Below are 23756 nucleotides of genomic sequence, written 5' to 3' on the forward strand. Positions count from 1 at the left end.
AGAAATCGTGGATGTTAAGGCCCACTTAGAGAAAGCAGTCTACAGTGCACGTGACGAAGACAGACAGGGTTTAGAAGCTCATGAAAGGGTATCTTGACCTACTTCCTTGATTTCCATGAAAGTAGACCTATTATTATAAAGTGCTCCAGAAATTTTATTGAGGACACTCAAGGCAGTTTAGGTCTAGTAGTCTTACAACTTTACTCTCCTTTATAGAGTAGAAAAAAACTGAGAAATTAAATACAAATAAAATTGCAATTCACATCAAAATAATTTTGGAACATTATTTTTGCTTCACTTAAATCTTATTTTTATATTTATGCATATATGATTAGAGGATTAGAATCCTTATTGTTTACAGACAGCAAAGCTAAACAGGCTAGTGGGTGATATTATGGTTAATTTTTCTTCCATTTGTTTATATTGTTCTATGTTTCTAAAATGAACAAATGTCACTTTTTCAATAAGAAAACAATAATAACTGTCATTTTTAGAAAGATGAAAATGGAATCCTAATTCTAGACTAATGGTGAGTTGAAGTAAATATAATCCATTGCAGGGCTAAATTGCTAAATGTCATGACAATCATTTTGTGAAAAACATTATAATTCGTTGAAATGACAACTTTGTATGATAAATAATATTTTACTTTTGGATGAAATGAACTGAAACGAAATACAGTGAGTATAGCTCTTTAAGAGCTCAGAGCAGTATTTACCATGTAGCAAGACCTATAAACATATTTGATTAGTAAATAAGTACATAAACAAAGAAAAAATCCTTTAAGATGATGCTCCTGCTGAGTACTTTAGAGAGGATTGGTATGCTAAGGGCTGTAAAATGAAAACAAACAAACAAACAAACAAAAATTTTTGTGGAGAGAAAAAATATCTTCAGGAAGGTTTTAATTTAGAAAAGACAGCTGAGCAAAGGCAAAGTAATGTGGCAATAAAGTATTAGCGTAGGGCACCTTCTGTATTCTCATAAGATAGTGGTAATTGATATTATAATAAATCTAAGTTTCTAAGGGCAAATAGCTTTTTAGTAATAGGATATTATAAATTTTGTAAAAATTTTCCACTCAGACATATCTTACTCATTTAATCATATATTTATCAATTTTTGTTATGGTATGTCTTATTTTTATAAACTAGTATCCAGAAACCTGGTTTAAGTTATTTCTGAGTTGTCTAGACCCATCTATGGTGTTAGTCTTCATACAGAATTCATGGCATATATTTACTCCTGATGCCATTAAGACATGAAGACGAGTGAAATGATTTGGTAACTCCTGAGAAAGAGCATGCCATTTGATTAATTACACAGGAAAAGGTAGGATCAGGCCTACTTTTTAATTTTTAGAACTCATATTCTCCTTGGTTCCAAAAATGAATTGCACTGACAATGCACAATCAAGAATATGGCAAACTTTCAAAATAGTAACAGCTAAAATGTCACCTTGAAATAGTAAATCTTTCATAGTAGCAAAACAACATTAAATTCATACAAGAAAAGAATAGTTTCCTTCAGTGAAACTTCTGATAAATGATGATATTTCAAGAAGAAATTTCTAGTCAAACCAGCATCAGAATGGCAAGAAAGTAGAAACTGTAAATCAACCATAGTCTTATCAGATAACTATGTATTTGTGGGAGCCCACCAACTGCCAGGCACTGTGGAAGGAGATGAGGATTTGATGATGGGCAGACAGACACAGCTCTTGTGCTTGTGTTAGTTAGAATTGCTGGGAGACAATTAAGCAATGACAACATACACACACCCCTGTGTGTATGCACACACAAACATATACATATGTGCATATATAATTATAAACTTTGAAAATATATGGAGTAAAAGTGAAGAGTGCTATAGGACAAATAACAAGGAGATGTAATTTAGACTGAAGGGAAAAGGAAAGTTTTTGTGTGGAGTCCCACATAACTAAGACGAACTATGAGAAAGAAATAATCAGATGAAAAGGAAAGAGGTATTTCAAGGGAGAGGAATGCATGAGTGAAGGACTGAATTAGAAAGGCACTTAGTTTTTTTCCAGAACTGAAAAGATAGCACTGCTACGGGATCATGGTGAGGAAGAATGGCCAGCAACAGAGCCCAAGAGGTAGGCAGGGCCCTGACTGTGCAGCATTTTATGGGTCACGATGGGCAAATGGCTCATGCAAACCGCAACGGTATGTCAGTAATTGCTTTAATAGTGAATGTAAACTTAGGCATAATGATGCCCTCAGCAGTACAAACAACTTCCTTCGATTCAAAGAGTCTTAAATAGTTTTTACTGTTGAGAATCACAGTTTGAAAACAGGATTGATTGTAAGTTATATGAAGATACAGTCTTCTAAATGGGTATGCTCTGGGTCCTCTTTCAGCCATCAGTGTATTTGCGGAGCTGAGCCTAGATAAGGCAACAACTCACATGTATTGAGCACATACAATATCAGGCCTATAACACACAGTGTCTCAACCTTCACAACCACCCCATGAGGTGGATATTATACGAGACCTTTTGAAATGAGAATAAAAGGTCCTTGTAGATACCAGTAGCCTCCATTCACTTCATTTGCTCAGTTTTTCCTTTGTTCATAAATTCAGGCATTCGAGCATTTAAGCATTTGCTTAATAAGCATTAAATAAAGACTTACTAAGACACCTGATACCACTGAGGAGCGGAAAAGATGAAGGAAAGGAAAGCGGGAAGGGACATAAAGACATATAAAGCTCAAGATCTGCCTGCAAGGAACTCATATTGTTAGGAAAGCTAAGTCTCATATTCACATAACTACAGAGCAGTGGAGAAATGTGTTGGGCCACAAGAGAAATACAAGTTAAAATTAATTCCTGGTATGCCTTTGAAATACAGGTATGCTATTGATGGGTCAGAGGAGGGCATTCCAAAACAGGCAATTATAATGTGGAGGGATATTTTCTCTAAAGTCTTTTCAGAACCTCTCTTCTCAGATTAACCAACTTGAAGGAGCATAGAGCACTTCGTTCTTATCAGGAATCCATGGCCAAACAAACATAGATGGCTGAAATTTATTTTTCATAGCCCAAATAAAACATTTTTAGTACTTTTCTAGAAAATAGAGACTTTTATTTTCTCCATAAGTTGTTTTTGTTTGTTTGTTTGTTTGTTTAATTTCAGTTGTGCAATTGCCGAAGCCCGCTACTGGGGACTTAGAGAGGAAGGAGTGAAGGAAGCTCTTGATTCTGATATGCTATTGATCACTATGTGGTATTGTGTGTTTCATTGGTAACTACCTGGAAGGCTTTTTGAAATTCCAGCAAATCTTCTAAGGTGTAGGGTTAAGAGGGTGGGAGATATGGTGAGAAAGGCTATAGACAGACTCTCTTGGGCCCTCAGTGTGATCCTTTTTCTACCCGCTTTTCACTTATGTCAAGTAAGTCTAATGAAGAAGCACTGAAGGGAGGGGAACTTTCCAAAACATTTTGTTTTGTTTTCTTTTAAATACACAGCAAGTTGGAAGTACACAGCAGGTTTTAAGTAGCTCAGCTTGATAGGATGTGGTAAGGGAAGAGGAAGTGGAAGTGAAGAAAAGACTAGATAATGGAGGCTTAGAATATCAGATTATAGAATTTAGATTTTCTGTAGTAGGCAAAACAGAAAACCTTGGACCTAGAATTTTGTTTGTTTGTTTTTGTTTTTGTTTTGTTTGTTTTTTTGACATAATTAGATTACTAGTTAGAGGAAATAAGTTGAAACAGGACAGTATTTTCTTTCCAATTATAAAAATAAATCTTATGAATAGAAGATGTTACAGGTTATTGTTTGTTTTATTTTTATCCTCTTTCAAGAGCTATTATATATTCAGTCATGGTTTCCCTAGATTATTGTTGTAACAATATTGTTAGGGGAGTTAAACCCAAAATTAATCTTAAGAGAGTCAACAGAATTGCAGTCCAGCCAATATTTGACATACCCAAACAAACATTTACATATTCCAACTGTCCCTCCAACTAGAATTCATTTCCTTTCCCAATCTTACAAAGGAAATATTCTCTCCTGATGTTTCCCTTGATATGTAAAGTCAAAAAATTAATTGTTTCTTTTCTTTTTAAGAGCATGTTTAACATGGGGACTTTTGATATCTCTCTGCAGGCTAGCCATCTTCCTAGTTAGATTTTAATAATACTATGACCTATAAACTTTTATTTCAAAATTGGTTTTTGCAAGAAATTAAAGGTGGGGGGGGTATCTATATTAAATATTGATTTTTTAAAAAATCTCTTTTTCTCTTGCCCTTTCTCTCCTCTTCTCCCCAGAAGTTGAAAGGAGATGTTAGTGAAAAGGTTGAAACCCTTTAAAAAGTCCATTCTAACCATTCTCTTCTATTTAAATTTGCTCAGTTTTCTCTCTTGGATTATAATGTTAAGGTTTTAGTAGCATTTAATCTCAAATAATTATATTTGTTGAACAGTTAACATTTCTATTTTTTCAGATCATTTTAAGCCATCACCTGTCTGTACTAAAAGCCTTTTAATAAAATTGTATTTACTCACAATTTTGACTTTGAGATGGTCTATAAAGTGAGTCCAATCTAAAATAAAATGCAGTTTGGTGGCTATCTACAAGTAGGAAGAGAGTCCTCACAAAATTCAATCTTACTGGAACTCTGATCTTGAACTTCCAACCTCAAAAACTGTGAGAAAATAAATTTCTGTTGTTCAAGCCACCCAGTCTATGGTACTGTGTTATGTCAGCTTGAGCCAACTAATACAGTGACTGTCCCCATATTTGCATTAGGATGCACAGTGAGAGGTCAGTGGCAAACACTAGCTTTTGGACCTGAGTGTGCCTAACTACAAAGCCCACTCTTTGGATTACCCTCTGAATTTTAGCCAGAAAATAATAAATAAAAAATAATAAAAATAATAAGTTTAGCCAGAAAATAATAAAAGTAATATGTTAAAAATTCCCAACCCTTCTTCTGTTGTTGTTTATATTTTTATTTTTAGTGGGTTTAGCAGATATAGACAAAGCTAGTTGATTGCTCATTCTTATTCATTATCATTTGATTTTTGTGTTTTAACAGGATGTTACTTGAGCTCTCAGAATCCCAGGTTAATGTTGAAAATGTGGCCAATCTTCCTGAAATTGCAATGTTGAAAAATCTAAGATTTACTATTACTCTGTTTGCTTTTTCGTAAAACATATTAAATATAAAATATCCAGTTTTGTGCCTGAAACTAATTGGCAGTGTCCCATTAAACCATATTAAAATTACATCTATTAATTGGATTAGAAATTCAGTGCGAATGACAGCTGCTGGTGCCTTTTACAGTTACTTTGTTTCTGTATAATCCATATGGCAGAAATCACATCGTGCTTTTTTCCCCATTTAAATAAACACTTGAGATAAAAAAGGTTTGACTCACTGTGGTCGGGGTATGTGCATTCATTTTTCCTTCTTTCTTTCAAAAAAATGGTTTTGTAAAAGCTTAACTATCTTTTCACCCGCTTCTTTCACAGGTTTTCGCCAGCCATATTTTTGTATCTGATTAGCATCGTTCCATCATTATGGCTTCTTGAGGTGCACCATGGGACCCAGGTACATCCTTTTGGAAAGCAGGAAAGTGAAAAATTCAGCAATAAACTACTTTCATATTATAATTCAATTTTTGCCAGAAATGTACTTTTCTAAGGCACCAGAGTTATCAAGAACTGAATAAAGAGTTCATCAACAAAAGATTCATGATCTGTCAAAACCAATAAAAATATTACATTCATTTAAGACTTAAAAGAGTATATGAACAATTTGTGTTAGAGATCTTATTCTTAAGACTCTCCTCCACAAGCTAGAGTTTACATAGAGGTGTACATATATATATATATTTTTTTTACACTTAAAGCTTCAGTGAGTTTCTATATTGCTAAGAATGGTCAGGGCTCGATAATCTAACACCCTATAAAATGACATTTTTAGAATCGACAAAAACAAAAACAAATCCCATCATCTGCATCTATACTCTGCTATATAAATACAGTCAAACATAGGGGCACTATTTGAAGTAGTCTCTTTTAATATACAGGCTTTGCAGATAACAGGAGATTCACTTTTTAGGGTCCCATGAGCTAGTGGTTCTAGTGAATAGAAATTCTACTCTAGAGCCCCAAAATAAGGGTGAAGGAGAGAAGTCAGGGACCCTTCATTGGGAAAGGTGAGTTATACATATTAGAACCATATTGACAATGAACAATGACTTCCAATAAGAAACCCTAATCTATATAAAGGCACTAAATTTTAAGTGAGCTGCTTTACTTGGGCAACCCTGGGTAGCAGACTCTAGGCTGGATTCAGCCGTTTCTTGTTATTAATGCTCCTATATGACAGCGGGGAGGCCGTTTGTAAAGTCCATCAGACTCCAGCCTGGGCTTCTCATCTTCAAGGTTTAGTTTACAGGACTAAGTTTTACAGATGAGCCACAATTACAATATAATATTTTATTACTTTCACTGATAAAGTGCTTTAGGTAAGATATGTGAAAATTTGCCCCTATACAGATTTATTTGCTACAGCTGGTCATTTTATAGAAAAGTTAAGCCTTATCTATGTGTTTCAGATATTCAAACCTTATCTAGAAAATGCTTGCTCCAAATTTCAGGCACACAGAGGACAATTTAGCTCTGCAGTCTATTTTTGAAGAATTCCACAAGCACATTACAATAACGCGGGCATGAAGAAAACATTTGTCTGCCTTAAATCTCCTGTTTAAAAAAAATATTAAAGTCATAGGCTATCTCTACGTCTGTAGCAAAATTATTTTTGTAACAGTAGATGGGTTGGTTCAAGTTATCATGACATTTAAAAGTTGTACCATAGGGAGTTAAGGGAACTGTTTCAATTTCCTTACTGCTTACTACTTTCAAGGTTATGGAAATAAGCTCTGGTGATTTGAATCATTTTTTTTTTCCCCTTCAAATCCAATTCTATGGCATGGCTATCATCCACAATAACAATTCATTTCTCAAATGCTTTTATAATATAAATGTGTGGCACAGTTAATTGATATACAGGTCAAATCCCATTACAACAAATAGCCTGCAACCAAAAGCTCTCTTTTTAATAAAAAAAGATTTTTGAGCCCCAGGCAGTACCTCTCTAATTTTTATACTACAAAAGATATTGGACCTTTCGTAGTAATGGATTTGACTCGTTTTGACACTAAGAATTAAAATGAATGCCCCAAAATTGAATTGGGCAGGGTGGGCAAAGATTGAAATAGAAAAAAAAAAAAAAGAGAGGGAAAAGAGACGAAAAGGTATTGGAACTGCATTTAAAGATATAAGAAATGGCAGAATAAAGGGAAGTACAGCAAATCTCTTTGTCCATTCATTTAGGAAATTTTGGTTGTGATAATAATCACTTTTCTCCTTTATTACAAAGTATTTTCAGATATGTTTTCTCATTTATGAACCCCAAACTCCATAAGTTAGGCATAGTATTTATATTTCTGTTTTATATAAGAGGGCCTCAAGACTCAAAAAGATTAAGTGATTTTCTCAAGGTCGCACAGCTAATCAACAGTTTTCTGGGGCTTAACACCTGAGTCTTGACTCCTACTCTCTGTTAACCACACTGCCTTTCTCAGTTACATGTTCTATGTTTTAGAGGAGTTAGCATCAAAATCATCTGGATTTTTCATGAAAGAAAATTTCCTTTCACTTTTTCCATTTACTCTAAATCCTAAATGTTCTAATCTCTGACCTAGCATTAGGAAAACATCCTGACCCATCCCATGAAGACATTTGTCCTAGATGATCAATTCTGTACCTTCATTCCTGAATCTGGCTCGTTCTACATGCATGGAAACAAAATGGTTACGACAACAATTTTGACCTTAACTCAGGTTTATTTATCAAATGGCACAGTTAAAGCAATGGAAACTTTCTGTTCTCGATGGTGTCAGTCTGGTTTGACCAAAATGAACATTTTTGAAGCTAATAAGAGTTTTTAAGACATAGCCCAGAAAAAGTGGATTACTTGCACCCAGATCACCTACATAAACTCACATAAACAATGCTGAATGTAAACAATACTACCATAAAAACAATACAATTCAGATTAAGTTTTAGGAGTCAAATAAGTTACTCTTTGCAGTCCTAATGCAAGTGCACTTAAAGGAAATTTTCAAAAATGTATAACAAATAGAATTGCAAGAGTAGAGAGGGACTCAGATAGGTTCTAATATCATAATATGGATCATAAAACTATTTGCTATCAAGTTATACTGCAGTGCGAGGACTTTTTAAAAATAACAAGATGTGTATGGATTTTTAGTGATAAGGATTTAAAAAACATAACAAGGTCACCTTTTTAATACACAATTTGCTTTCATGCCTGCAAACAAAGTGTCAGAGTTTGTTTCCCATTGACCATTTGGTTCTTAGAGCCACAAAACTACTCTGCAATGAGGATTCGTTACTTGGTTCGAAGGTTTAATTTTGCATCTTTATTATCTTTTCTTGGAGCCTTAGCTGTACAAAAAAAATAAAGTGTGCAAACAGCTGTATTTTGCTCTTAGAGGTATGGCATATGGCCATTTTTCTTAATTATTCTTGTCATTTCACCCATAATACTAGTCGTTTTGATGGAAGGTGGAAAAAAAATAGCTTCTTGACAGATTCTCTTTCTTACTTTTTAAAATAGCTCATAGAATGATCCAGAATAATTTTTAAAAATACACTTCTTACAGCTTTAGCATTTTTTAAAAAATATTTTTTCTCTAAATCCAAATGTGCGATCATGGATTTGTGATGATGGTGGTGGCGTGTGTGTGTGTTTCAAAAGTAAGTTAGCACTGCAAATGTTTAAAGAAATCTTCAACCTTATTATTATTATTTTTTAACCATTTGTGAAATAATCATTGGCTACAGACATTTTCAAGTGTCACTTCTTTCCTCTCATATAATTTTTCTGTCTCTAATTCTCAGATTCCCAACATCAGGCTAGATAAAAATAATGTGTAGTTCACTTGCAGAAATTTATATGCAAAAAAAGGAACAAGAAGGAAAAAAATACCATTTATTTTAGGTCTATTATAAAATTTTCTATAAACCTAAATTGACTTCTAAACTGACACCAAAATAAATATTTTGGTGGGCAAATATGTTAATATTCTTGCTTGTTACAGTGCTTAATGGGCAAGATTAAAAGTAATTGGATACCTACATAAGCAAATGATATTTTAGCTAAAGAGGTTTCTGGACAAGAAACAAACTCTTAGATTGAATGCTTTGACCAGGATCATGCATATTTTAATGCTGTCATTAGTTGTTGGTTTGTTTTACAATTGTTCCAGGGTTCAAGAAAGGAACATCTATTATCAATCCATAAATTCTATAGCTCTCCACAATGAACTCAGAACATCTATATCGTCAAAGACTGGTGGGAAAATAAGACTCTCTCCCCTCATAATAATAGAAAAGTGGTTTTCTATCTTAAGCCTATAATCTAATTTTTGGAAATGTTTTGCATACTGTTTAAACTCTACATACCTGCTCATAATCTCTTAGACATACTGAAGTCATTTTAAATTCTACCTATTGTAGCATTTTTCAACATATTGCCTTTTTTATAAAATTCTTAGTATTGCACCCAGTCTGGAGGAATGTTACAGAATATCAGCAGCAAAGAAGACTTCAATCAAACTCTGATGTCAGGTGAACAAACCAGTGGAGGGGATGATCTCATTAAGACGGTGAGAACTTTTCCCACAATATGTTAAATGATCTAGCAAATCTTTTCACTTGATGAGGATAACATGCTCTAACCTTTCAGCTCATTCTTTCCTAAGGAAATTTGTCAATTGTTTGACGCAGGAATTCACAAAATAATTGTATTTTTATATTTATATTTTTATATTTATTAAACACAGTTAACATGCACAATAGACATATATATACATACATACACACACACTAAGAGAGATACATGTATTTGTGAAGTAATAATATAAGATTGGGATCGGCCCAATATATTTTTAAGGTGTTTATGTTAATAAAATAGAGAAGGTTTCCAGCCAAAATGGAATCAATCACTTCTTTATTGTTCACATGCCTGGTATTTGTCAAACTAACCGTGGCCTATTAGAAAATGATATATAGAAGAGATTCAAGGCCAAGGCCTGTACGACTGAACCATGTTTTCAACAATAAGACAGGCTGTTGATTCTATGAATGAGGTTTAGTAGAATTAGCCTTGGGTTCTAATTCAAGCTCCAATCACAATTTATAAATATCACTTTGAACAGATCACTTAGTCTCTCTATATCTCAGTTTTTCATCTGATAATTGGAAATATTAATATATCCCCTGTTGGTATGCTACATGTAAGAATTAAATAAGATGTATGTGAAGTGTCATAGAATAAAAGTATGCAAATAAAAGATTATTGATCTTCATTCATGGCTTCAACCAGGTTAGCAACCTGCCTTGTCGTTTTTTCTTCCTCTACCTTTGCACTTGACATAAGCAAATGATCTAAAGGGATAAATAGATTTTGCACAAACATAGTTAAGTCACTTGCATAAATCAGTTGGAATCACTGTCCAATCCACTTGAGACCTACATCTCTGTAGTCTTTAAAAGATCGTAACCTAAAAGATCATAAGATGGTCGATAATATACTTTAAAATTTATTTAGAAGGTAAGTGGATAAGAGATGTCACCCAAAATTAATGAAGGAGATGTAAAGTTTTCTCAGAATCCAAGAATAAGGGTAGAATAAAATTTGGTTGCTAGCTTATAGATTCTTGAATAATGAATTAAATAAAAATAACTATAGGTATCCTCTCTATTTACATTTAGGTAATGAATAATAAACAAACAGTATTATATATTTGATATAGTACTGTTTTAAAGCAATGAAAAACAAAAGAGAGATTTGTACCATGCTAAGATATTCCCAGATTAGTAAATTCAGAATTGAAATCTCTGAAAGAAAAATATAGAATTTGTTTGTGATTTTAACACGGGATTTAAAAAATTTTGCTATGTGTTATACTTTGTTACAGAGTATAATCAAATGAAAAATGATATTTAAAACATCATAAAATTAGCTTTTTAAATATACAGAAGAATTCCACTAGCAAGTGTAAGGTTTAAATTACCTCTAGTTATTTTAAGGACATTAGCTTTTTAATTGTTTTCAGAGCATTCAGTTGAAAGGAGTTTTAATTTCTTTAGTAAGCAAAGAATCATCTTTTGAAAATGACCTTCTACAAAAGCTAATTCTTGATTGAAAGCTATGGCGAAGGAGGTACATCTCTCCAAGGTGGTAACTCACAATCCTTTTGTCTGTATGACATTTCTGTTAAACAGGCCAAAGATTTTGTAAATAACTTATCTACAGTATGCGAGAAAATTTGGACTCTGGGACTCCATCAAACATTCTTATTAATGCTAATAATTGGAAGATGGCTTCTACCTATTGGAGGTGGGATTACTCGGGACCAACTCTCTGAACTTCTCCTTATGTTTGTGGGAACAGCTGCTGACATACTGGAATTTACAAGTGAGACCTTGGAAGAACAAAATGTGAGGTAAGCAGAACCTGCAACTAAACGACCTTCTTTTTAAGGTCAGAGCCCATACACCTGTCTCTTTGTTCCATCATTTATATTCTGCATGAAAAAGGATTTTCAGTATATCATATGCCCAATGGTAGAGTCAAAGAATTTGTTGCTGTTCAGATACATATTAAGTACCAGCCCAGTGTATGTACGATGATATAGATATAGGGATAGACACAGATACACACACACACACACACACACACACACACACACACACACACACACAAAGGAGGTTTCTCCTAGAGAAAAGGGGCAAATAATATTTTCTAAGGCTGAGAACAGAAAATCTCTGTATGTCTGCAGAACCACAGGTTAAGTGGGGCCACGTTTATCTGAAAACCTTCTGGAAATGGATGACCATCCTTAGCTCCTCTTTCACATTCTCAAGTATCCAGGAATGCAGTCAATCATAAGATTCTGTTCTAGAGCACCACATAACTACAATTTCAAGAAAGCACCTAAAGGAGAAAGTGAAATCTCTCCCCTACCCTGTTGGGAAATATATTCCCTGGTGTGAATGGAGAATGGGCAGATCAGGTTTTATTTTACTAAATTTTATTTTTAGTCAGCTTTGTTCAAAGTGCCCAAAGGCTTTCTGGAGTAGATCCCTATAAATTAAAACTTATTGAGTTGGTACTTTTATTTTTGCCACAAGCAAATAAACTCAGAATCCATGATCACATCTGTTTATGGAACTACTTTCTTACCATTAGGGATTTAAGTCTCGGTGCCTGAATGTACTTTCAGCTTGGGTTGCTTTGCACTATGCTATAAAAATAAATTGCAATGAAGCTGGTTTTTAATGTTTACTTTATACTGTGTTTCTCAAACAACAAAACATAAAGCTGAGCAAAATACACTAACTTACTGAGTAAACTTAATATCCCAGTCATAGCACAAAGTATATCTATAATCATAGGTTACCTTTACAAGATCATTTCTTGTCTCACTCACTTATACTTATTTTTTATACCTTATTAAGCACACATAGAATTTTAAAAAGAATCCAATCTAAATTGATCCATTGTCCTCAAAATGTAGATTTTAGTTTTGTAGCTTTAATATCTTACATTTGGTCAGCGATTTACATTGCATAACAAATTTTCAGATCCTTTAGGACACTTACAATACAATGGAGTTACAAGAAAAACATGAAGAAACCATGACCAAGCACATAAAAACAATAAATAACCACAAGCACAATCACAAGGACATGAGACTATAAAGACAACTACACTTACATAGAAATAAACACATACATGCTACATATCTAGGGATATGGGAAGGATAGAGGGTAGGAAATGGGGTATTCAGGAGAGATATGAATGTAACGAGTTATTGACTGATTATCTGGTATGTGCCAGGCGATGTTTTGGTCAGAGATTGGGGAGTAGGTGAGAGCAAGTGGAGAGCGAAAGGACACAATCCTGTCCCAACCCGGGCAATTTCAATTTAGCAATTTCTTCTGCCACCTACAAATTAATCTGAATGTTTCATAAATCTTTCTTTCCCTCATTTTAAACTTGAATCTTGTTCTGAGAATGAGACATAGGATCTAATAAACTATGCCACAGTTTTTGTTTTTTAATTTCTTTTTGGGTTTCATGATCTCAGATTGAAGTCATTTTATTTTTAACATAACTGCATTGCGTCTGTGACCTTCTGTAGTCTCTACTCCATTCCTGCATGTCTCCATCACTACTCAAAGACTCCAAAACCAAGGCCCAGAAAAAACATAGATTTTTTTTTCTCCTTCCAAAAATTCACCTCCCAGGTTCTGCTTTCGTCTCTGGTTCCGTTTATACTGCAAGAATTGACACTACAAATGACCTTCTCTTCAAAGGAAACATTTAAATCCCTCCCACTGTGGCATAACTTTTCCCTTTGGCCTCAAAAATACAACCATGAAGACTAAATTCCATATACATGGAAAAGATGTTTACACATAACAGCAAACCGAGTTGCATCATTACAACCTACTTAGTATTACTTATTATTACAACATTTTATTTTCTATCTTTTTTTATTCCATAATTTGGGCTGATTTAGAGAAAAGCCTGCAATGATATGTACAATAATATCTACATCTTTTCTGCATCCGGCTAAAACCTCAAATCCAATTTTTTTAACCTAAATTAATTTCCTCTATTATGTTCACATGAAGTTAATCTGATTTATTCTTATGAATTTACATACTGCAAATTTTTCTTAACAGCTTGCCTTTATACACCATAAAATTCAACTATTATAATCCTATTGTTCAATAATATTCAGTAAATTTATATATTTGTGTCATCATCATCAGAAGCCGGAATCCTTGTGGCTGTTTGTAGTCGATTCTCATTGACAACCTTAGGCAACCACTGATATGCTTACTGTATTTTTCTAGAAATTACATGCAAATGGAATCATAAAATATGTAGAGTGGTGTGTCTGGTTTTCTCACAGCATAATGTTTTGGGGTTCATTCTCATTGTTGCATCTGTCAGTAGTTAGCTCCTTTTAAATTGCTGAATAGTATTCCGTGCACTTAACACTTTTAACTTATCCATTCAGTAATCGATATACATGTGTATTGCTATTTTCTCACTGTTGAGAATGATATTGCTATGAACATTCACTTAAAAGCCTTTTTGGATGAATCTGTTTTCATTTCAATGAAGTAGATACCTAGAAGTACAATGGCTGGGTTTTATGTTAAGTGCATGATTAACTTTTCAAGAAATTGCCAAACTGTTTTCCAAAGTGGCTACACTTTTTATTCTACCAACAATGCATGAGTGTTCTAGTTTCTCCATACTCTCACCAACACTTTTTTCCCCAGTCATTTGTGATAATAACCATTCTAGTGGGTTCATAGTGGGATCATATTTTGATTTTAGTTTGCATTTTCCTAATGACTAATGATCTTGAACATCTTCTGTATACTGATTAGTTATTCATATGTTTTCTTTGGTAAACTGTCTGTTAAAATTTTTGGTCATTTTTCATTGGATTGATTTTCTATTATTGAGTTATAAGAGTTCTTTGTAAATTCTGGATACAAATGCTTTATTAGATACATAAATGTAAATGTTTTCTCCTGACATGGTTTTTTAAAATGTTTCCATTTGAAGAACATTTTTTAAAAATTTGATATAGTCCCATGTATTATTTTTTTATGTAATGCTTCGAGTGTCATATCTAAGAAATATTTTCCTCACCCAAACTTAGAAATATTTTCCTCTGTAATATTTAACACTACACAAATGTTAGTGAAGCGTGAGGTAAGGGTCTAATTTCATATTTGTCTTGTTTTGTTTTTGGCATTGTTCCAGTGCTTCTTTTTTCTTTGGTTCCAGCTGGAATCAATTGTCTTGGCACCATTTGTCAAAAGGACTATCCTTTCCCTATTAAATTGCCTTGGCTTCTTCGTGAAAAATCAATTGATCACATATGTAAGGTTATTTGTTTGTTTATGGACATTCTATTAGATTCCACTGCTCTAAATGTCTATTTTTTATGCTAGTGACACATTATAGTGATTACTAGAGTTTTATGATAAGTTTTGAAACTGGATACTATAAGTCTTCTAACATTGTTCTTTTTAAAAATTGTTCCGGCTATTCTAGCTCTTTTGCATTTCCTTAAAAGTTTTATAATCGGCTTGTCAAATTCTATTTTAAAAAATCCTGCTGGAGTTATGGTAAGAATTGTATTAAATCTAAGCCTCGATTTGTGAAGAAATGACCTCTTATTAATGTTGTTTTCCAATCCATGAACATGGACTATCTCATCATTTATTCAGATGTTCCTTAATTTCTCTCAGCAATGCTTTGTAATTTTTAATGTATAGATCTTATGCTGCTTTTCTGTCTCTAATGTCCTTTAGTATTTTTCCACTAGCTTGCCCAGTGCTTAAAATCTCTCCTGCCTTTTGTTTCAGTAGGCATGAATTCAAACTCTCTCCCCTATTGCAATAGTCTTGAAAAAAGCCTCCCTTGGCTCTGGCTGGTGCATAGCCAAGCTGGAGAGATATGAGAATATCCAATGAGCAAGAGTGCCTCAGACGCCCACTGTCCTTAACTGAAGTTCTATTAGTTTTTCAATAATAAATGTTACTCGATTTATTTGCCTCTGGTTGATTTCCAGAGATCTGAAGTGGTTGTTTTTGAAAATTTGTCCAGTGTTATATATGTTTGTTGGGGAGAGCATTTGCTGACTTTTTATTCTGCTACAGCCACCCTCCAACATTTTAACAAGTCTGAATTTCAATGCCATTGCTATGAACAGTTAAGTGGTTATTTGCACTTTGAAGATTACTCTGTGCGGTCTTTTTTTGAGCACAGATCATTTATTAAAAAGATATATGTTCCCATAGCATTATTGTTACTTCACTGTGTTTGACCGTACAAAGAAGAATTTTCCTACGTTCATAGCGTGTTTTCTTTTTATTTAGCTCTTTTTGCTCGGTGAAACATTTCTTCCAGGCTAGGTTAATACTTCATTGTTTTTCTTATTCTCTCTCTCCTTTATTTTTTCCCCTTCTCTGAAGAAGTTTGTTAGATGCTTTTGAAAAAGCTAAATAAATTCTATTCATTAATTATCTCTTATCTATAGGAATATTTATACTTTCAAAAAGAAATGTTGAGCAAACTAGTGTTTTGATCTACCAAATTCTAGTCTTTTATCCTCTCAATTTTCCAAGTAGAGAAATGACACTCACATCTATAATTATACTTCTCCAGCCCTTTTGCCTCATTATGAACAGAGTCCATTATCTGCTTACATGCTTCTCAGTTGACATTTATGGAGACAGATTACACATGAGAAAATGGGGCAAGACAATTGGGGGAGACAGTTACACAATGCAGACAATGTTGGACAAATTAACTCCAAAATTCCTTCACAAATTTTGAGCATTTGCCATTTAAGCTCAGTGATTTATTTACATTCCAACCTTTAATTTTCCTGAGTAACTTTTACTGTCTGACTTAATAATACACATTTGTTTGCTTCAAAAATTTTCTGACTATCTTTTCCAAAGTTATTTTTAATAACTTTAATATGTTTTTCAACACACACTTTCTCCCATAGTTTAGTGTGCAGTTGGGTGTTTTTTGTTGAGTTTTAGATGTTCAGCTTATTGTTGTTGAAGGGGAGAGATCTGGGGACGTCTCTCACTCTGCATGTTTCTCCTCCTCCCTCTCCCATATTTTGTATGTGCTCAGATAATATTTGCATATACAGAAGACATACATTCATTGTTAAGGGTTAGAATTTGAATTTTGCTTACTTAGGGCTAGGGTTAGTTTATTATCCCTATTTTGTAAAATCGTGAAATTAAAACAAAGATTTCAAGAAGTATGCTCCCATAATAATAGAAATACATCAACTATGATTAGGTAATATTTATTTATCACCTGCTATGTTCTAAGTACTGTTCTAAGAGTTTTAGTTGTGAGAAGTTATTTAGTCTTTACAATAACACTATGAGGTTGATCCTATCATTATCATCATTTTATAAACTGAATAGTGACAAGCAAGAGAAGTCGAGAAAGTCTCAATGTTACATGGTAATAAAACTAACTAACTTGTAGTGATCTACCATATTTAGTCTATATCAAGTGCCGTTCTAAGAGCTTTCTATGTTTAACATATTTAAACAACATTCAGTAAAATTATATAAAATCCAATAGCTATTATTACTGTCATCTTGTATTGAACATGGGTAAACTAAGGCATATAGATGTTAAATTACTTGTTCATATTCGTGTAGCTAGTTAATAATCAACTTTAGGTTGGAGATCTGCATATCCCTGGTGAGGGTTGGAGCTAGTATTTGAACTCCAGCAACCTAACATCAGAGCTCATGCTTTACTACCACTTTCTGCTCCCTTGAAGACAAATTGTATGTGAGTTTTTGGAAGAATTATTGAAGTTTAGGATTAAAAGAAACTTCAAAAGTGACCACCTATTGAAAAATCTATTTTACATCTATTGCAAAATCCTCTCCAAAATTTCTCAACAAGTTTTGTCCAGACTTTCTTTGAAAATTTTCACTAATAGAGAATATACAAACCCCAGGGGCAACTCATTCTGAGTTAATATTATTAGAAAGTACTTTCCTCTATTGTGATGAAATTTGGATTTTTACAGGTAAAACTAAAATTCTTGGAACCTCCGTTGGCCCCCTGAAGTCAAAAGAAATGTTTAATTCCTCTTCACATGATAGCCCTTTAAGTGTATGAAATCAAGTTTTTAAGGAATCTTCGTTTTTCAGTTTAACTGTCTCACAAAAAACACATGTCTCTATATAACTTGTCTCTGAGTTCTCTCACCACTTTAGTCTCTCTCTTTTGGACCAAAAATATTATAAATGTTCTTCCTAAAACATGAAGCACAACACGTAATATTTCAGATATGTTCTGAACATTGTAGCATAGAACAAGGTTAAAACTTCCCATTTCTTTCATGAAAATAGTATAGTGTAATGGTTAAAAGGGGCGATGCTGAAATTAGCTATCTAGTTTTGATTTCTGCTTCCAACACTTATAACCACATGACTTTTAATGAGTTTCTTCAACCCTTTATGCATCAGTTTCCTCACTGGTCAAATAAGGATAATAAGCGTATGTACTCTGTAGAGTTGATATGAGGATTAAGTGTGATCATAGAGCTAAATAGAAAAAGTCCTGCACATAGTTCAGACAGTGTAGGTAAAATTATTTAAAAATTCAGGCACTTATTGTAGGTCTCCTATATGTAAAGACATTGACGTTGCATTGAGGGAAAAGTTATAGGCTGTGTTCCCTAGGCATTTCCACTTAAAATTCTAGACTTTATACTTCTTGTGAAGCAACCTATGATTGCATTTGATTTTGGAAAATCACATATCTTTTGTAGTTTAATACATACTTCTGTTTCATTGTGAAAGTTAAGACTTCATGTTTTTTTTTTTTTTTTTTTTGTCACCAAACTTGTCTTCACCATTAACTGCCAAGACAGATCATGATGGCTTAGAAACCTCATTTACAAATTCTCTCAGAGTTTTGAGGTCTAATTGTTTGGGCCCTCACACTGGAAGCACTTAAAGGTATTCCTTAAATCCCTCATTTACTTTGCTTCAGTCAGCCTTCCCTGATGCTTTTCTATTCCTCTGCAATCTGAAAATCCCTCCTGACAGAGAAATTTGCATCAAAATCTGTTATTATACCACAAACCTGAAATTGATAACTTCCTCTTTATTTTTGCTAAAAAAAAAAAAAAAAAAAGTGACTTTGATACTTTTAAAATATCTTTTGTATTTTGTAACCACTTTTCTTCATGACTTTAGTCTTTAAGACCATTTTCCTATGGTCTTAAAAGGTCTATAAAATGCCTATGACTTTTATATATTTTCCAAGTATGGATCCTTCTTTTGTACACTCAGCAATTCCTTCTACAGGCATTTCTTGAGTGTCTACTATTGCCCGGGGACTGTTTAGGCACAAGGGATACAGAGGTGAATACAAGAGTCATATTCCTTGATTTACATCCAGTATTGAGTGTGAATCTTTGATTATTGGATTTATCTCCCTGTCTTTTTTCCAACTGAGGATAGCATTCTTTTACATGCTGAATTTTTAATTATTAAGCATCATCTAGTTCTTCTGAGATGTATTTTTAAGTTAGAGTCTCAGGATCATAAAACAGTTTTCACTTTTTCTCTTTGAAATTTCTTGAAATCGGTCCGCTGAATTTCTAGGTCGATGTCTAATATTTTTCCTAGCATTTCTCTTCCATTATGTTCCCATGATTTTGCAAAACTAGAGACAGCAATACGGGGTCAAGAGGCTTTGCCATAATGTGCACAGATGTTGGTGCATGTGGAAGTTGAGTTTTAAGTCTCAGATTTTTTGTTTTGGGGTTTTATTTTAACTTATTTTTCATTATTCCATTATAATTATGCATGTACTTTTCTTGGATTTCTTTATCACCAAGATATTTTGACAACTCTCAAGAGTTTTATTAGGGTATACTCAAATATGAGAAGAGAAAAGATTCTCTTTTCTACTTTTTATCACATTATTATTATGAATTTAAAATTTTGTCTGCATTTTAGGAATAGCCCTGCTCTAGTCTATGCCATCCTTAGTATATGGACTTGGAGCATGTTGCAGTTTCCACTTGATCTGGCAGGTAAGTGTCTTGATGTTTGCTCAAAGAAACAGAAAATGACAACTCTTGACTATAAACTGTAATAAAGCTAAGGAGGCATTTGAGAGGATTATCATTTTAATCATTTCGATATCTCAGTGTTAGTGCTAGTTCAGCTTAGATGAAAAGTAGATTAAAACTTAGGAAAGCCGTGAGCAGATCATCTTTAGTACATGGTGAGCCTGACATAGTTGAGTAGATAAGAGTACAGCTTTATATTCACTTCACACAGCGGTTCCATCATTTAAGATTTGTAAAACCTCCTGCAAGTTAGTCAACACATCTATGCTTCAGTTCTTCATCCATTAAATGGGGATGATAATTACAGTGATGACTAAATAAGATACAACTTGTAAAGTGCTTAGCACAGTTGCTGGCATATAAATGTTATCTCTTGATATTTTTAGGAAATCATTTTCATGCCTTTGTCAGACCCATATATTGGAACATCACAGGAATAAAAGCAGTTTCAAGGCCACATGGAAAATTAAAATTTTCCTCAGTACTGGCCCTTGGAATCCCATCGGTTTTCTTTTAATAAAGACATAAACCCTTAAGACTTTGCAAGAAATAAATTGTGTTCCAGGTATTTCATTATTAGTGATGATGCGGAGTTGCATTGTCTAATATGGTACCTACTAGTCACATGAGGCTATTTACATTTAAATTAAAAATGAACTAACATTAAATAAAATTAAAAGTACAATTCCTCAATAACACTAGCCACATTTCAAGTGATCAATTGCCACACATGGCTACTGTATTAGACAGCACAAATATAGAACATTTTTACAACCACAGAAGATTCTATTGGGCAGCATTGATCTGGAGTTATCCCATAATTTCTAGGAACCCTGGAATTTTGATTTGGGAGTTCTCCTGGATGCCATTTTACTCTGAAGAAATTCTAGGGTTGAATGATTATGTTTTCCTTGTGCCTGACTTCTTTTTTATGGCACACTCGATGGTCTCAAGATTAGAATTAATCTTAGGGCAGGGGATATTTCATTTTTTCTGCATCTTTTTTGGCGCATTTCGATAGGCCTAGAGGTTTCAGAAGCCATGTTAGACCTTAGCATCTACTTTCTGAGACAAAATTATCACCAGAATAGATGGAAAGTGTGTGTGTGGCTTTTTGGAAATACCAAAAAACCTAATTACTAGTTAATAATTACAAACAAATGTATGCCAATAACACCCATCCTCCTCTCTCCCCAGGCGTGCGCGCGCGCGCGCGAAGGTTTTGTCATAGTGTCCTAGAAGGTTTTCTGTACACATTGATCAGCTGGTGTCCTTCTGATAGAATATTAGGCACCATTACTTTAGATGTGGAATAACACTCTTAGGAGGTCCCCTTTTTCTGATCCTAACTTCCTAGGAAAGGCTATTATTAATCTTATTTTTTTGTCATTCATTCTACTGATCCTCACCCTCCCATATCTTGTGGTTTATAGACTTGCTAAGAAAGTTTTTATTTAAGAAAGAAATTTTGTAAACTTTCGGGGGTGATAATGTTATGCAGCTGTTTGAAAAACAAAGACCAAATGTTACTTTTGACTAAATCACTATTGTATTTTCCAACAAACAGTACATTATGTTCACCCATATCAAAGCAGCTTCATAATATTTGCAGGCTTCAGTAGACAAGGTATTCTTTGTTTGAAAACTCCAAATGGAAGGCTTCATTATTATAAAGGGATTATTTTCTGCCCTTGACCCTGAATTAAATTTACATTTTAGAAATTAAAACAAAAAGGTTCATTTGTTGATTGGACCTTCTTTTGTTCAACTGGAAAATTAGTAATTATATCCAGTTTTTCTTGTAAACTGTGAAACAAATCCATAAGGAATTAGACAAGATAAAATGACATTTATTTGGGCTTTTTTCACCACCATTAGAAAAATGTTTAATGTGACTTAAATTTGAATTTGAACGTAAGTGCTTAAATTTTCACAACATAATTTACACATAGGATCAAGTGAGTCAACCAATAAATAGGTAAATCTCAAAGAGAGGATACAGAAAGATATGGATTATGTATACTCTTTTCCAACTGCAAACTTAGCAGTCTGGTAAGTCATGCATTACCCTGAGGGAAAGCTAGTGTGAGAAAGGAGAGGAGCCAGGGCTGTTATTCTAACAGAAACAAAAGAGTCAGTGAAGAGGAGCTCCTCTCCTCAAAGATATCATCGTTATCCCAGTTTTCCAAGAAGGAAACTGAGGCCCAGGCAGGTTAAGTAACTTGGCCAGCATCTCCTTGCTAAATAATGAGGAAGCCGGGAGAGGCAGCCGGGATCCTGACTTGAGGCCCTGAGTGGCCTGCTACACTGCCTCTCTGCACTGCAAACCCATGGTGGTTTCTTCTCTGTTTTCTCCAGCCTAGTTAACTGTGCTGTCTGGGCGCGAGGGCTAGAAGGTGATCTGCATTTTCTACATGGATAGAAACTAGAGGGCTAGCTTTCTTGGGTATGTTTTATTGGAAATATAACAGATTATCAATGTTGAATATAACAGATTATCAATGTTGAATATAAAATGATCAATGGCAGGATGGTTTCACCTGTTCCGCCAGAATGAAATTACAGAATCACTCCCAGTTGTGAACTAGCACAGCACCCGTTGTTGATAAATTGTTCCCATTTCATTCTGTCTTACTTTTTGACATTTCAGAGATATATGTTAATTGGTCTGTTTTGTGATTTCAGTACAGCATGTCGTGTGCCCCTTGTCTGTGACAGCAAGGGGGTTCCTCAGCCTATTCTTTTGCCAATACAGTGCTGATCTGTGGAACATTGGAATCAGTGTCTTCATACAAGATGGTCCCTTCCTTGTCGTGCGTCTTATACTGATAACTTATTTTAAAGTGATCAACCAGATGCTGGTGTTCTTTGCTGTGAAGAATTTCCTCGTGGTGATGTTGCACCTTTATCGCTTGGTTGTGTTGGCATTGGATGTCCGTGCCTCCTTGAGAAGTCAGCCGGAAGGCCTGAAAAGAGAACACAGCTGCCCAGCTGAACCAGCTGAGAGTGGGGTCTCACCTGAGGACAGGGAGAGTGGTTCTAAGGAGGGCCTAGCTATGCCTTTGAGGGCCTCGCCAGTCGCTTCCAACGACTCTTACCCCACTCCATAGTTATTTATTGACAACAGCATGCAACTGGAACATTTGACTTTCTGGTTCTTCTTACAAACAGAATCTTTCTCTCTCTCTTTTTTGTTAACATTGGCCTATGATAATTTTTAAAAGAACAACATAAAAAGTGATCTTAAACCTGACAAAATATATCAATGGAACCACTCTAAAATGGAGCTGGAGCTACCATGCCAGAGGAACTGCCTTGCACGTCTCATGCTTCAAAATTTGGAATGTTCAAATAAGGCAAAAAAAACCTTTGGACAGAGCCTAAAGCAACCTTGTATCCCAAAGAACTGTTTGGAAGGATAACAAGACAACAGACATTATGACTACCAGACTGATGGCTACTGAACCAAAAATTAAAAACCTTGTCTAGAATTAACATCACTATGTTATGTCATCTGCACCAATAGAAATGCCTTCTTTCTATTGATGTAATTGTTCTCCTTCCCTTTCTCATAAATACCCTTTGTTTTTTTCTCTAATCAGAGCACTATTGGGGCTTTCACCGGGAGTCGGTGAATTCTGAATAGCTATTCTAATTGATCTCAAATAAATGCATGTTGCTTCTTGCTTTAAAAGGTCTTTATTTTTAGGTTGTCAAACCAAAGCTGAGGAATTTTCTTTTTTTTTAACTGAATGGAAAAGACTTTGATTAGTGGCTATTGCTACAACTTCTGTGTGATGGTATCAAATGTCATAGTTGTTCAACCACTAAGTGATTTGTTTGTCTTGAACTGTTTGAAAGCTATGGACAGGGTTACAATGACATGCCCTTAAGAGACTTAGTGCAGACGAACTGTCATGGCTGATACCTGAAAACAGAGAAGCTTT

The 23756-nt window shown here is 34.2% G+C and overlaps 1 protein-coding gene across 1 annotated transcript in view; it reads left to right on the forward strand.

Moving 5' to 3' along the window:
- TMEM26 (transmembrane protein 26) overlaps positions 1 to 23503 on the forward strand; it is a 32840-nt gene extending 9337 nt beyond the window's left edge. Inside the window, exons 2-6 of the mRNA XM_006915603.3 lie at positions 5507 to 5585; positions 9625 to 9735; positions 11357 to 11577; positions 19694 to 19770; positions 22495 to 23503. Coding sequence (XP_006915665.2) covers positions 5507 to 5585; positions 9625 to 9735; positions 11357 to 11577; positions 19694 to 19770; positions 22495 to 22919 — 913 coding nt within the window. The 3' untranslated portion in view covers positions 22920 to 23503. The remainder of the gene's footprint in view (positions 1 to 5506; positions 5586 to 9624; positions 9736 to 11356; positions 11578 to 19693; positions 19771 to 22494) is intronic.
- The last annotated feature ends 253 nt before the right edge of the window (positions 23504 to 23756 follow it).

Source organism: Pteropus alecto, unplaced genomic scaffold (assembly GCF_000325575.1).
Source record: "Pteropus alecto unplaced genomic scaffold, ASM32557v1 scaffold155, whole genome shotgun sequence".
Taxonomy (NCBI): Eukaryota; Metazoa; Chordata; class Mammalia; order Chiroptera; family Pteropodidae; genus Pteropus; species Pteropus alecto.